The 14,112-nt window shown below is 43.3% G+C and overlaps 1 protein-coding gene across 1 annotated transcript in view; it reads right to left on the minus strand.

Moving 5' to 3' along the window:
* LOC146863708 (uncharacterized) overlaps positions 1–14,112 on the minus strand; it is a 93,888-nt gene that overhangs the window by 60,202 nt on the left and 19,574 nt on the right. Inside the window, exon 2 of the mRNA XM_085627853.1 lies at positions 7,181–7,304. Within this exon, the coding sequence (XP_085483979.1) occupies positions 7,181–7,265 (85 nt within the window). The 5' untranslated portion in view covers positions 7,266–7,304. The remainder of the gene's footprint in view (positions 1–7,180; positions 7,305–14,112) is intronic.

Raw genomic sequence — 14,112 nt, forward strand, 5'->3', positions numbered from 1 at the left:
ATTTCTGTGCTACAGTATTGTGTTATTTGTGATCATCTTCATGTAGAAGATATTGTGTCGTACTAGAGAGAGTTCTCTTTTGATTTAATTAATACAATAAGATTGCATTCAGGTAAAACAAGCTGCTTAACATTACTTCAAGACTTAGCCTGAAGGCTTCTCTCCACAGCTACCACTTGGATATCTTTCTAAGGTTATCTTTGACCTCTTAAATCACCCTAAGGGATGTTGGGACTGGTGCAAGGTGCCCACTTTAACTAGTGGACGCCATATACCAGGCCAAACTCTCACACTCTAGATGAGAGGTGCAGGGAGAGGGTGTCCCTCATGATAGAAGCCCTGGTAAGTGAGTTTGGAGACCAGCCAGAAGAGTATGGGTTGAGGGACAGCAGCATTAAGACACTGTCTCACCAGTCGTATAAGAATGATGTGTGGTGCTTTTCTGAGGCACTGGATGGTTGGGTGAAGGGTAGTTTGGTTGACACATGTGAGGGGCTGTATAATTTGGATGCTGGAGAGCATATGTTCAGTCCCTGTTATCCAGAGCTATGCCAACATCTGGTGGTGTGTGAGTTCTCTGTCCCCAGGGAGCTCACCCGGGAGGCAGACTTTTTGGTTGACTCCAGAGGGTCTGAAGAAGCATCTGGGGGTGATGATTGAGGAACTGACTCAGGTTTTCCCCAACCAAGTGAGGTCGGGGAGGGTTGTGGTATCCCAGATAGGTTCCATTGTAGTGGGAGGGGTGTAGGAACCCATATCCTGTCTCAGAAAAGAAGGAGTGGGAATAGAGTGGGTGCCCAGGTGCCCAAAACCCAGTCCCAGAGCCTGGTTGGTTCCATGAGTGAATGCCAGGAGGGGAGCCTATTTTGTACTGGAAGACCAGCCTCTGAGGGGGATCTCCTAGAGTCAGGAGAACTTGGAGTGGTGTCTGTAAGCAGCATTCCACCAGTTCTGCTGTCTGGCAGCACCACTCCTAGGTAGAGAGTAATTTCTGACCTGGAGGGAAGGACATTTTCTAGCAGTGTCCCTGCCATTTTGTCTTCTGGGGTCACCACTCCAAGTGGGCGTGTGCAGAACTCTGGAGGGGAGTGCAGGGGGAAGGAGTACTCACCTATGGCCCGGTTCAATCTGAGGGTTTGGTCCCTGGATTGGGAGACCAGTTGCAGGGTAGAAATCCTGAAGTGGAGGGAGAATTGTGCAGGATGGCTGGCCCAGTCGCCCTGACAATTCTGGAGTCTGGGGGTACCTCTCCACAGTGGAGGGTACAGGACCCCAGCAGGGAGGACAGGGTGTGGGAGAGCCCACCCTGGTGTCCTGACCAGTCACAGGGTACAGACCCTGGGCTGATAGGTCAGGGACAGGATGCCATACCTGATCTGACAGGAGGGAGAGTGGACAAAGGGTGTCAAGCAGTGGCTAGAGAGCCCTAAGAGGCATGAGGACTGGCTTTTGTCACTGACACCTGTCAGTGGCTACGGTGACTTTCTGTCATGGTGGACAGAGGTGCCCCTGGGGAGAGGACCGGAGTCACACCCTGGAGGTGGACTGGGACACACCACTGTGTTGGCCATGTGGGTACTGTCCACCTGCTGGGAGATGGTCTCTACAGGTAAAGAAGGGGGTTCCCCCTGGGTTAGCTTAGTGGGGCCTAGGAGTATAAACAGAGGTATCCAAAAGGGTTCAGCAAGGCGTAGAACCAGAACGTGCCCCCACTGTTGTGGGCCAGATCTATGTTCTATCACCCAAGCAGAGAAGTCCATCAATGGATTGATTAATCTACCCTGGCATTAGGCTGGGAGGGGGTTGTGTTAGACTTGGCTTTTTCAGCGGGTTTATCCCCCCAGACTTTTTGGCCTCTTGTTTTTGAGCCTGTTTTTGTTGGTTTTAGGACTCTTAGCCCTTTACCACTGCTATTCAGTGCTAAAGTGCATATGCTCTCCAGGTAAATTGTGTTGTGGATTGGTGTTTCCATGAAGGGCAAATTTGTTTTACTAGTAATCCCCTAGTACAGTGCACTGTGTGTGCCCAGGGCCTGTAAATCAAATGCTGCTAGTGGGCCTGCAGCATTGATTGTGCCACCCACATGAGCAGCCTGTAATTGTAACTCAGACCTGCCACTGCAGTGGCTGCGCACAGTTTGTAACTGTCATGTCGACCTGGCAAGTGCACCCACTTTCCAGGCCCTAACCTTCCCTTTTCTTACATGTAAGTCACCCCTAAGGTAGGTACCCCTGTGGGAAGTGTGCAATGTTTGTGATAGGTAGGACATGCTCTGATGTGTGTGGCATGTCCTGATAGTGAAACACTTGCAATTTCGAGTTTCACAATTGAAAGGCTATCTGTCCTATAGAATAGAATGGAAGTTTATTTATAACATCTTATAAATATAACTTCCCATTGGGACAAGAGAGAAAGATGGAGTTTAGTATGCCTGAACTCAGAATCTAAAAATGCATCTTTTAGTATATTAGGTGTTCGAAAATACCACATTTAGAAAGTGGGTATTTTCTTGCTTAGCTGTCCTGTGTGCCTCTGCTGGTTTGTGGATTGACTGCCTGGCTTTTGAATGACAGGGGCTGGGGATGTGCATTCTTTCAGACGGCCACCTGGGGGTGGGGGGTTGATGTGTGTCCTGCCTTTCCTGAAAGTGTCAGGGCTGGGCTGAATAGACCTGCGCTGCATTCAGAGTAGTGGGAGGAGTTGTCACTAGCACCTGAATAGGCCCGGTCTGCATTTAGAGTCGGGGAGAAGATTTCCCTTGCACCTGAATAGGCCCTGTCTGTCTCGGACAATGATGTCTCCACCTTCTGTCTGTTTTGAAATAGGAAATTGTATTTATTTTACTGGAAAGCTGGGCCAGAGAGGACCAAACTGGTTTAAAATAATCACAGTCACTCTGCCTGAGAGAACAAAGGAATTTTGAGTATAAATATTGGGGCCTAGAAAACAGAACTTTAGAACTCGCTGGAATCAAGGAACCTGCCAAGAAGAAGAGCTGGAAGAGCTGCCAGGAGGAGTGCTGCCCCTTTGCTGTGTTTGTTGCTTTGTTGGGTTGGACTGTAGTTGCTGCTTCTGCCTTGGGCAGTGAAAGGACTGGACTGAACTTTCTTTACGTGTGCTGAGTATCTCCAAGGGCTTAAAGTAGAGCTTGCCTCCTGTTCTGAAGTCTCAGGGACTGCAAAGACTTCAACAACTTCTGGGTGTAGCTTCTGGAATCGCTGTGTCAGTTGCCAAATAGGGAAAAGCAACCGACTCCTTTGCTGGCTCTGTGTCCTGACGGCACCGAAGAAGGCACCATCCGCATCTTGCACTGATGACGACGACCGATGCCACTGCCACCGAGCTGCTGCTTGCACCGTGGCCTGTGGGCACTGCACTCTGCACCGTCTCGCTTCACTTCACCATTCTGGTCTCACCGACGCCATAGCGCCTGCTAACTTTGACACCCGTGACCGCATCGTGGCTGAGGGCACCGCTTGTAAGTTTCACAATGCACCGCCCCGACTCACACTGCAGTCCGGACCGACCAACCGGCTCTGCCGTCTGGACCGTAATCTGTCAGCACCACAATGAGCACCGCCTTCACTCCGCCCCGCAGCCCTGGTCTCACTGGTGCAGCTGGACGAGAACCATCGAGCCGCTGCCTGCACTGCGAGTTGAGGGCACCGCACGCCGCACGGTTCTACTTCACACCACAACCACGACGGTTGCCACGACCGACCCGCAACACCATGTTGGCCGCAACACAAAAGGTACTGTTTACGAGTCTGTTGACATCCCTGACCGACGCGGTCAGCCGGAACTGTTCGATTCTGTTGTTAACAACACTGCGGTAGCACTGGACCGAGCTACCAACTTCAAGGAACTATGTTTTTCAAGTATTCTTGCAAAATGCATACTTTTAAAGTACTGTATGTTGGATTTGTGTCATTTTGGTCTTGTTTTGGATACATAAAGATATAGGATATTTTTCTAAACTGGTGTGGTGTCCTTTTGTAGTGTTTTCACTGTATTCCTGTTGGTTATGTGTAAATGCTTTACACACTGTCTCTGAGATAAGCCTGTCTGCTCATGCCAAGCTACCAAGGGGGTGGGCAGGGGTTATTTTAGAAGTGTATCCCCTTTACCCTGACTAGGAAGAAGGGTCCCTATTTGGACAAATGTGCAAACCATTGCCAACTAGAGACCCCCATTTCTAACAGTGGGAATATGCATCATAAATGCTTATTGACTAGACTCAGGTTAGGCACGGTGCACCTTCTTGCTGCTTTTCTGTCACAAGGCCCGTATTTTTCACAACTTCCCATGTGTCCTTTGAAATATCTTTTTGTACGATCTGTTGGTGTCCATCCAACTAGACACACCAAGATCTTGAGAAGATTTTTCTCGTGTATATAAAAGGATTTTAAATGTAGAGAAAATGTATGTCCAATGTATTGTTTGACTGAGTAAGATTGTTTGGTTTGCTTGGTTAGTATGAATGCGATTCACTTGTTTATATATTCCTTTTACCCCTCTGAGGGGGCCCAGCTTGGTTTTTTGCACATACCCTTTCAAAAACCCATTTGAATTCATGTTTTGAGTATATGTTTCATTTATGTATACATATTAAGTGAAATTCTGAACCAAGAAAAACAAAAAATGAATAAAAATACAATCCTTTATCACTATATATAGTTTTATGTGTGTTCCCTTCTAACTGGTGTGGCAGTAAGCGATCCTTTTGGTGATATCTATCAGTGAGATCTATTTGATCCAGTGTTATTCAGACAGGCAGAGCAAACCTCTTTTCGTTATTGATTTCCTTTGAAATATCAATCACCCCAAACTACCCTCCATCTTATATTATTCTGGAAATTTTGCTCAATGCTGAGGAAACACTACTTACTGCCCATCCTCAGGGCCGCCACTATTCATTATTGCAGAGATGCTTTCACCTACCTTCTAGCCTTGCCCGCGATCAAGAGCTGCTTTTCTGCTGCCATACATTGAATGCGCTATTAAGCAGAGGGCAACTGTTTTTATGTGATGTTTTATTAATTTTAGGTGGATATTTAATGGATTTTTGTATATTGATTGTTGTGCTTTTTATCTATATATTCATTGTTTTCAATATATTTGATATTTAAGTCAGATAACCCGGGTGACATAGTAGACCCCTAACGAGCCCCCTCCTAAGGACCTTTTTGAGTCTTCTGTTCCTCTGGGTTTTCTCTGAGCATTATGGTAGCTTTTCTGGCAACTGATATTGTATGACTGTTTTACACATTGCCATGAGCTGAGATTTGTGTTTATAGTGTTTTTAACTATATATTTTGTTTTGCACTGTGCACTTTTATAGCTCATTGAGCCGAAATAAAGTTGATTGAATTGAATTGAATACTTGTAAAGGGCAGGTCCTTCATATGTTTAGGAGGTTCCTGGGTCTACTCTAACTGGTCTTCCTGAAAGTGGAAGAAAAATCCTCCCTCACATCCAGGGAATTGTTTCTGCTCTGGGAGCCACGGCTCAAAAACTAAGGGCAATTTCTTACCAGGGTCTCAGGCATAGAAAGGAAACAGTCTAAAAGGTATTTTCCTAAATAGTTATTAAAAATCTTACTTCACAATTGAATTGGACTTTTAATACATATTACAAATAGTGTCCAAACCCAAGATAACAGAATTCAAAGTTAACATTGCTTTCCAGTGTTTCTCAATGGCTAGCTAGAGCCTTCTCCAGTGGGAATAGTTTTTGGGTACTAGTCACTATTGGGACTTTGTGACAATTTTCTAGTTGTCCCATTTTAAAATGCTAAGCATCCTAACTTATGTGCTATATAGGGGCGAATCATTAATAATTAAAAATAATGTTTTACCCTTGTCCAAAGCGTTATTTTCACAGGTCAGTCTACAGGTGTAAACTCAAGGAGTCAAGCTTCAATGGAAGGCCTGAAGCTATGTTTTCCTTGTCACATTAGTGGATGGCACCATTATTGCTGCTCTACAGGTGACATTTACCTTTCCATGAAATAGATATAGTTTCAAGGCCATAAACTATGGCCTTATAGGAGAGTTAATTAGGCCAACCATAGATTAGCCAATTTGTTACATGTTTCAGAGTACCTAAATCAGGCCCTGGACAGCTTTACCCAGCTGTAAGAGCCTAAGAATAGATTTAAAATTCAGCAACAAATGGGTGTGACCAGGAAAAAAGGGGAATTGTCTCACAATTACCTTTTGTGGAAAGCAGATCAGTCTTTAGATTGAAAACTGTGGATTTAGCTGTAATACATTTCATAGTACTTGATACTATATCCAAGTTGTACCTTGTCATCTATTATTTGTGATTGCTAATGATATATTATTAACGTGACAAATAATTGTAATCTGCAGTCTGTGTGCTAATGAAATATCTCTATCAACAAACCAGATATTAGAAGGTAAAACTAGAAGCAATCTGCTTAGATACATATACTCAACACAGGTATTTAAGTGCTACTGCAGGAGTTAGAGGTACAATACTATTCCTAAGGTATACCTGAAAACAAATGTTATCTACATCAGAACAAAATCACTCTAAATATTACCCACTACATCAGTACAACAAGTTGTGAAATTTAAGGTTTGAGAGAGTACGAAAAGGCAATGATTAAATGACATTGAAAATCAACAATTTGACGGGCCAAAGGAAGTGTGACAGTCTGCTTGACTTGTAAGTGATATGAAACCCTGGGGTAACATTTTGAAGTTTTTTGTTAGAAAAATTAGGGCGAATACCAAATGTTTTGGACATCCTCCAATGTTCGTGCATTGGATTTCTGTGCCCTGAAACACTTTCTAGCTTGTGCATTCATGATTAGCCCTGTAGTTATGAACAGGGCCTGGATTTTAATAAAATTAATTGTAGCCCCACTGCAGTTAACTCTTGCAAAACGTACTTTCAGTAGCACCAGAGGGCAACTTAATTCACCAGAAGACATCCCTAACATTGAGAGCTGCTTGAGTGTGGTGGTGAGTTCACAAAAACTTCAGGCAGTTTTGTTTGTGGTTGTCTGTTTCCTTGGCTCTCTATAAGGCTGACATGGTTGTCCTCTCGTTGGTGTTGTGACCTGAGTGCCACTGTTGAGCAATTATTGGCTCTTGATGCATTAAGTCACTGGTAGACATCACAAGTCAGCTCCTTGAATCAAATCACTTACTGTAAATGGAAACTGGTCCAGAATAAGAAAATTCAAGGATGGAGAACAAGAAGACCAGGGTGTAAAAGAACATGTTGAATTCCATGGTGCCTGCTTGGACTGATCAGCTATCTTTACCTTCTTCCTGTGGTGGGGAAAACACATATCATTATACTGCATGTTGTAGGAGAATTAATTAAAGGAGCATGTGGCATGATGTCTACCGCTAAATCCTCAAATAGTACAGGTATCCATGGTACATCCCTCATAAGAGCAGACTCACTTCCAAACATCTAAACAAACTGTAAGCATCAAATATATATATATATATATATATATATATATATATATATCATAAAGATCGATAGCTATATATAGCCTGCACATAATCTCCAAGTGACGGAAGCCCCTATCCTTGCAGGGCGGCTTTGAAATGGGCAAGGAGCATCCTGTGATTAATCGATCAAATAAGAAAACGTAACAAAGCCTCAACTCAATGACAAGCTGGCAACACATTCTTTCCTGACGAGTTTTGGCTAAGGAACTAGCCTTGATCACAGGTGAGAAAGCAAATGACACACAGTCAAAACATTCACCCCCAATCAAGAGATCTGGGTTAAATTCATCATTCTTTTGCTCACCATGCCACCCCAGTTCAGACCTGGCCATATGCATATCAGTCTTGACCCTGTGCCTCATGGGAACAGTCCAGGCCGAACTGCCAAGCCAGGTTCTCCCTGGACCGGCAACAAGCATCCTAGGACCGGTTTCAGGGTTTCACCACTCATCAGTCAGGATAGCTTAAATCCAGTGGCACAGTGAGCCTGGTACCCACGTCTGGGCATACCCGGGGCACTTAGGGTGAGAAAGCAAAAGACACACATTTGATGGACGGAATGCAGAACAAATCAAAACATTCACCTCCAAGATATCTGGGTTAAACCCATCATTCCTTTCCTCACCATGCCACCCCAGTTTAGACCTGGCCATATGCAAATCAGTCTTGGATGCAGGGTCAAGACTGATTTGCATATGGCTGGGTTCAAACTGGAATGGCATGGGGAGCAAACAAACGATTGATTTAGGCCCAGATCTCTGTACTGGGGTGAAAGTATGACATTGTTCTGCATTCTGGCCATCAATTGTTGTTTTTGCACTTGATCACAGGTGAGCATGTATAAAGTCTTTAAAATACATTGGGGTGTATGTGTCTGGGGAGCCGCACACAACATAAGAACCCTCCTGGACTGAGAAGACTCAGCCGCCCTAATGCTCCTCGACCTCTCTGCACTTTCGACTGTCTCCCATCACACCCTGATCAACAGGCTCCATCAGATCAGCTTCCAAAATGACGCCCTCAAATAGATCACACCCTTCCTCTGCGAAGGGACTCAGAGGGTCCTCCTCCCTCCCTTCACCTTGGAGCCAAAGAATATCATCTGAGGCATCCTTCATGACACATCCCTCAGCCCCTCCCTCTTCAACACCTACATGAATCCCCTGCACAACATTGTCAGAAACCACAGACTGAACATCATCTTCTATGCGGACCACACCCAGCACGTCTTGTCCCTCTCCGATGACCCTGCCACAATAAAAGGCAAACTTCCACCTCTGCATTACCAATCATATTTTGATTTTTTTAAAGAAATGTGACTGGCTAGATAAGGGCTTTTAAAATTGTTTTCTCCCATCTTGACACTTTTGAGTCGAATGTGGATCGAGTGTTTTGTGCTGTGGAAAAAAAGTACCAGGGTTAACCACCATTTCATGATTGACTCTTAAACCACTTATGACTCAAGTGTTTCATGACTCTCTAATCACTTATGGCTTGAGACTTTCATTCTGATCAAAAGCAAGGGAAATCACAAGCAAAGACCAGGCCCTTGTGCCCAAATCCTCCTGGGCATGCATGAAGGCTGTGCACCTTGGGGGCAGGCTAAAAGCAGGGAGAAGGACACAGAGCCAGGCTGCAGACAAGACTCTACAACCCTACACCCCCCGTTCTTGGCTGGAGGCTGTGAGCAGCTGCTTTTGCATCTCACAGGCAGTGCTTAATTTGAGCTGGTGGTTTACGGGACTCGACACCCGCACTTGGAGCTTATGACAGTCTGCCATATGGTGGCACTGTCTTGCTGTTTTAGGTATGACGATAACAGCAGATGTTTATTAATTCAAGTTACATTAACAATGACTAATCCGTGACACCCAAGCCATTCTTATAGCTTTGGAGGCTTGGAAAAGTAAGAATTGTAACACTTGCAAGAGCTTGATGGTTAATAGTTGTGTTGGTTCTGTCATGGCAGTGCCAGCGAGGGCAATGGGTGGTGTAAGCTGCAGTGGCCTCCTGACGAGAGCCCTGGCACTTATTGTTTCACAAATTAAACACTGCTCACAGGAGGTTGGATATAGGGCCTGGCCACAATCAGGCACTGCAGTCAAGTGCAATTGTGCATAGCCAAAGGTAAGTGTTGGAAATACAGTCATTATTTGTAAATAAAAAAAATCAGTGAAAAAACCCAGCAAACTGAGATACAGCTCTGTCTCAAAAAGCAACAAGACACTGAAATTTGCCAATTGTGATAACTAAAACACACAACCTGTGCCATACTCTGTGCCTACCACCATGCTCGATGCAAATTTGCAAACAAAATATTAAAGAAAAAAACAAAAAAGAGAGCAACATGAAGGTGGCACATGTTATCGAATGAGCCACAGCAAACACTCTGATTCTGAGTTTGCAGCAGCAAAATTGTCTTTTGAGATGAATTGAACTCATTTCAAACTCCTAAATGGATTTAGAAATGGATGAAGAATCGCTGCTTGGAAGAGTTGTAAGTGTTCCTTCCAAATTGAGCTTCCTGTACCAGGTCATCAATGGTTCAGGACCGAAATATCAGCTGTAAACCATTGAAAAGTTACCACAAAGCAAATAGGACTCTTTGCCTCATGTGAATGGTAAAAAATGTTTGCTGAGGACTAGGCAGTAGTAAAAAACATTGATACGTCCACTATAAAGAAAACAGGCTATATCTGTATAGAATACATAACTAATAACTGTGTAATATGGTCCAATACTACATCAAGTAATTGTGGTGGCATTATAAACCACAAGGGCAAAAGCAATATAAGACTGTATTACACACATACACCATATGTATGTTTTATATTACATGCATATTTGGGGGTATTTTTTAGAAAGATCATGTCTGTCTGTCTGTCTGTCTGTCCGTCTGTCCGTCCGTCCGTCCGTCCGTCCGTGCGTCTATCTATCTATCTATCTATCTATCTATCTATCTATCTATCTATCTATCTATCTATCTATCTATCTATCTATCTATCTATCTATCTATCTATCTATCTATCTATCTATCTATCTATCTATCTATCTATCTATCTATCTATCTATCTATCTATCTATCTAGTGAAGTTAAATGTACAGAAAAACTCAAACCACAAGGAATTACATATCATATTACCAGAAACACGATGAATGAGAGAATGCATTGTTATTTATTGCTTAGAGTTGTGTTGTTAATTAACGACGCTGTGGTTGTAGGTGTGTTTACCTGTTGGCAACCACCGTCTCCAGGGGATGGGGCTGGTATAAAACCGAGGACATGGTGGAATAGTACAGCCAGATGAGAGAGCCCTACACTTTAATTCCAGATGTGCTCTAGGTGAACCTTTCCTAACAGGGCCTTTCGAATTTACCCATGGGGGCTTGCAGTTGCAGAACATCTCCATACAACTTGTGCATTTAAATCAGGGTGGCTCTCTCCCCCGCCAAACCTGATATTGCAGCTTTTATCAGTGTGTGCTAAACAGGTTGTGCAAAACCAGCCTATGTTATGTATTTTTGGCATTGTGCCAACCCGTAGAGTCAAGTCAAGGACAGCTTTATTTGATTGCTATTTCATACAATCATAAAAGCACATATATAAAAACGTACAGATAATTAAAAATAGGTAAAAAAGAACATCCTATATATAAAAAACAAATTCAATTAATTGTTCATAAAGTAAAAAATCATTGAAAACAGGACCATTATTACAAGAGATAGCGATAAGAAGCAAGGCTCATAAAGATCTTAATTTCATCGGTAGTACAAAAATGCCCTTTGCTTCAATATGACCTTTAGACTAGAATTGCCATCCTTTTCCTGAGGCTAACTACATACTTTAAGAACATTGCTATCTTCCAGGTACTATGTACATTGTCTAAGGATTGTAAAGCAATGAAAGCTGGCCGACATTGTCTAATCCCAAAGCATTTTAGGATAGGAAGAATCCACACCTTTCTCAATTCTCTATAGAATTTACAAAACAAGAGCACATGTATGGTGGATTGAATTGAAAGATTATCACACGGACACAGTTGCAATTCTCGGACCCAGTCATTCATTATTGGAAGACTTACGATTCTGTGGAAGATCCCCAGTCTGAATCTCGTCAGTAAAAATCAATCGTAGCCCCCAGGAATAACTATCAAATATGGCTGGATATTAAAAGTATTTAAAATCAGCTGATTCTGCTGAACGCTAGGCTTTAAATTCTCAGCTGACTATCTAGTGATGTCCAAAATTTGGAGACCCTCTTTTTTTAATTCTTTCTTGAGACCATATGTAAGGTGCTGGGGCCGGTAAAATATTCAGGATGTCCGAGATCCACCATAAAGTTGCGGATGTACCTTACCCAAGGGATCTTTAAGGCCCCTTAAAATTTCAGGCTATCAAACAATATGTCTCTATTTAGCTTGGTCTCTGTTTTTGTCCACACTCTGTGCCACAAAAGAATGGGCTCAGGTTTAATCAGGTCTGATATATGTGACAGGCCCAATTCCGCGTGACAGACAAACAAGGATTTGCTAGTCGGGACAGACCAGATGTATCTCAGGAACGTGTTTTCTACTGTTTGCAACGGGTATGTATTAGCAATGTCCCATACCCCAGCTCCATACATAGCTGTGAAGACGCTTTTAGCTTTATATATTTTGATGAGCTCCACAGGGGGTCTCCTACACAGTTTCCTTGAGAAATTTACAAGGGCAGAGGTAGTTCTTGGGAAAGGTAGTTTTTTTGATAATAAAGCGTGAGCTGATAGATCTTTTTGGTCAAAGAGTATCCCAAGACATGAGAATCTCTATGTGGGCTCAATCTTTTGTCCGTCCACAAACATGTCCTTACATCTTTGACTTCCACAACCACACCTCATAACAAAGGTCTTTTATATATTTACCCTGAGACCAAGACCATTCATAAAGTTAGAGATATTATCTAATACCCTCTGTAAACCTTCTTGCGGGCGGGACATTAAAACCGCATCATCTGCGTAGAGGAGAGCGGGAATGTGAAGTCCAGCTATCTGAGCGAAGTCATAACTATCCTTGATCAGCACCTCTTCCAGACCATTAATATAGAGGTTAAAAAGCAAGGGGACCAAGACACAGCCTTGTCTGACCCCCTCTTTATAGGAAATGGAGCTGTGCATTCGCCACTCAGGCTAAATCTTAACTCGGCCATGGGCATTATTATATAGGCGCCTGAGAAAAAGTATTATTTGAGCTTCCACCCCTATTTCTTCAAGAATCTCCCAAAGCTTCTTGTGTTGCACAGAATCAAATGCAGTGGTGAGATCCACAAAGGCTAAAAGCAGCCTACCCCCTTTACCCGCGTATATTTCACTACAAGGATGGCTAAATTTAGACTCCGCTCAGTTGTTCCTAGGCCCTCCCTAAAGCCATATTGGATATTGGAGAGGACATTATTATCCTCTGCCTAGGCGTGTAAATGTTCTAAAATTATTCGAGCCACGACTTTAACCAAAGAGTCCAATAATTATATGGGCCTATACCAACCCGGTCCTGGCGATTATCTTTTTTGAAAATAGGCACAATTATCGATTCAGTCCAGGTATCCAAAAAGTGAGCCGAACAACAGGCATTAATTACCTGGGTAACAATTGGGCCCCATAAAGACATATTTGCCTTTAACAAGTCAACCGGCACCCCATCAGGGCCGGGTGCTTTGCCACCCAGGATTGCAGAGATAGCCCGATTAACTTCCTCAAGTGTAAACTCAAGATTACAGTATTGGATATTAGAGTCCAATAAGGTTTTCTCGTGCTGACTTCAAAATTATCACCAGGGTCATATACCTTTGTAAAGTGGTCCACCTAGTGGTATTCGCTTACGGTGATTTCCATAGACGGGCCACCTCCAGGGTTCAAGAAGGGTACTTTAACAGCTTTCCAAAAGGCTGAGCTGTCTCCCAATAATGAGGCATCATTTCGTAATTCAATTTTTCTTTTCTTGAGGGCTAATCTATAATCAGCTCTTGCCGGCCTCACACCATTTGGGTTTCTAGGGGTCTCGTGTAGTACCTTTTTTAAGTTTGTGTAGACTTGAGTGCAATTTGTATCAAACCATCCCTGGGTTTTGTTTAGAGGTCGGAACGTGTAAAGTCTCCCTCACTGCTGCAGAAATAAGTTGAAAGAAAGTCAAAATATTAACTGATGCAGCTGAGTCACATAAACAAGGCTCAACAGCTATCTTACAGTTCTGTAGCACTTTTTTTGTGACCACGAAAGGGTCCATTAGCGACCAGCGCAAGGTATAACCATGTGTCTTATCCAGTGTGATATTAGGTATGGCCTGGTCAATGTTATCAAACCTCACAGACTTATTTAACGGCAGTGAAATGGAAAAGCATAATGGAAAATGGTCGCTAAGTGAATGATTTCCAACAACAAATGAGCGAAGTTTAGAAGAGTGACTATTTGTCAAAAATACATAGTCTGTGGTACTATATAGACCTCTTCCATTAAAGGTATAGCCCATGGGAGCTGGTCGATCACAAGTCTCATTCGCGAAACCTAAATCAAGCCTGAATACCATTTCATTGTACAAGTCCCCCAACAAAGAGTGACAAAAATGGGTATTGCTAGTCCCCTCTT

Source organism: Triturus cristatus, chromosome 2_1, assembly GCF_964204655.1.
Source record: "Triturus cristatus chromosome 2_1, aTriCri1.1, whole genome shotgun sequence".
NCBI classification, from domain to species: Eukaryota; Metazoa; Chordata; class Amphibia; order Caudata; family Salamandridae; genus Triturus; species Triturus cristatus.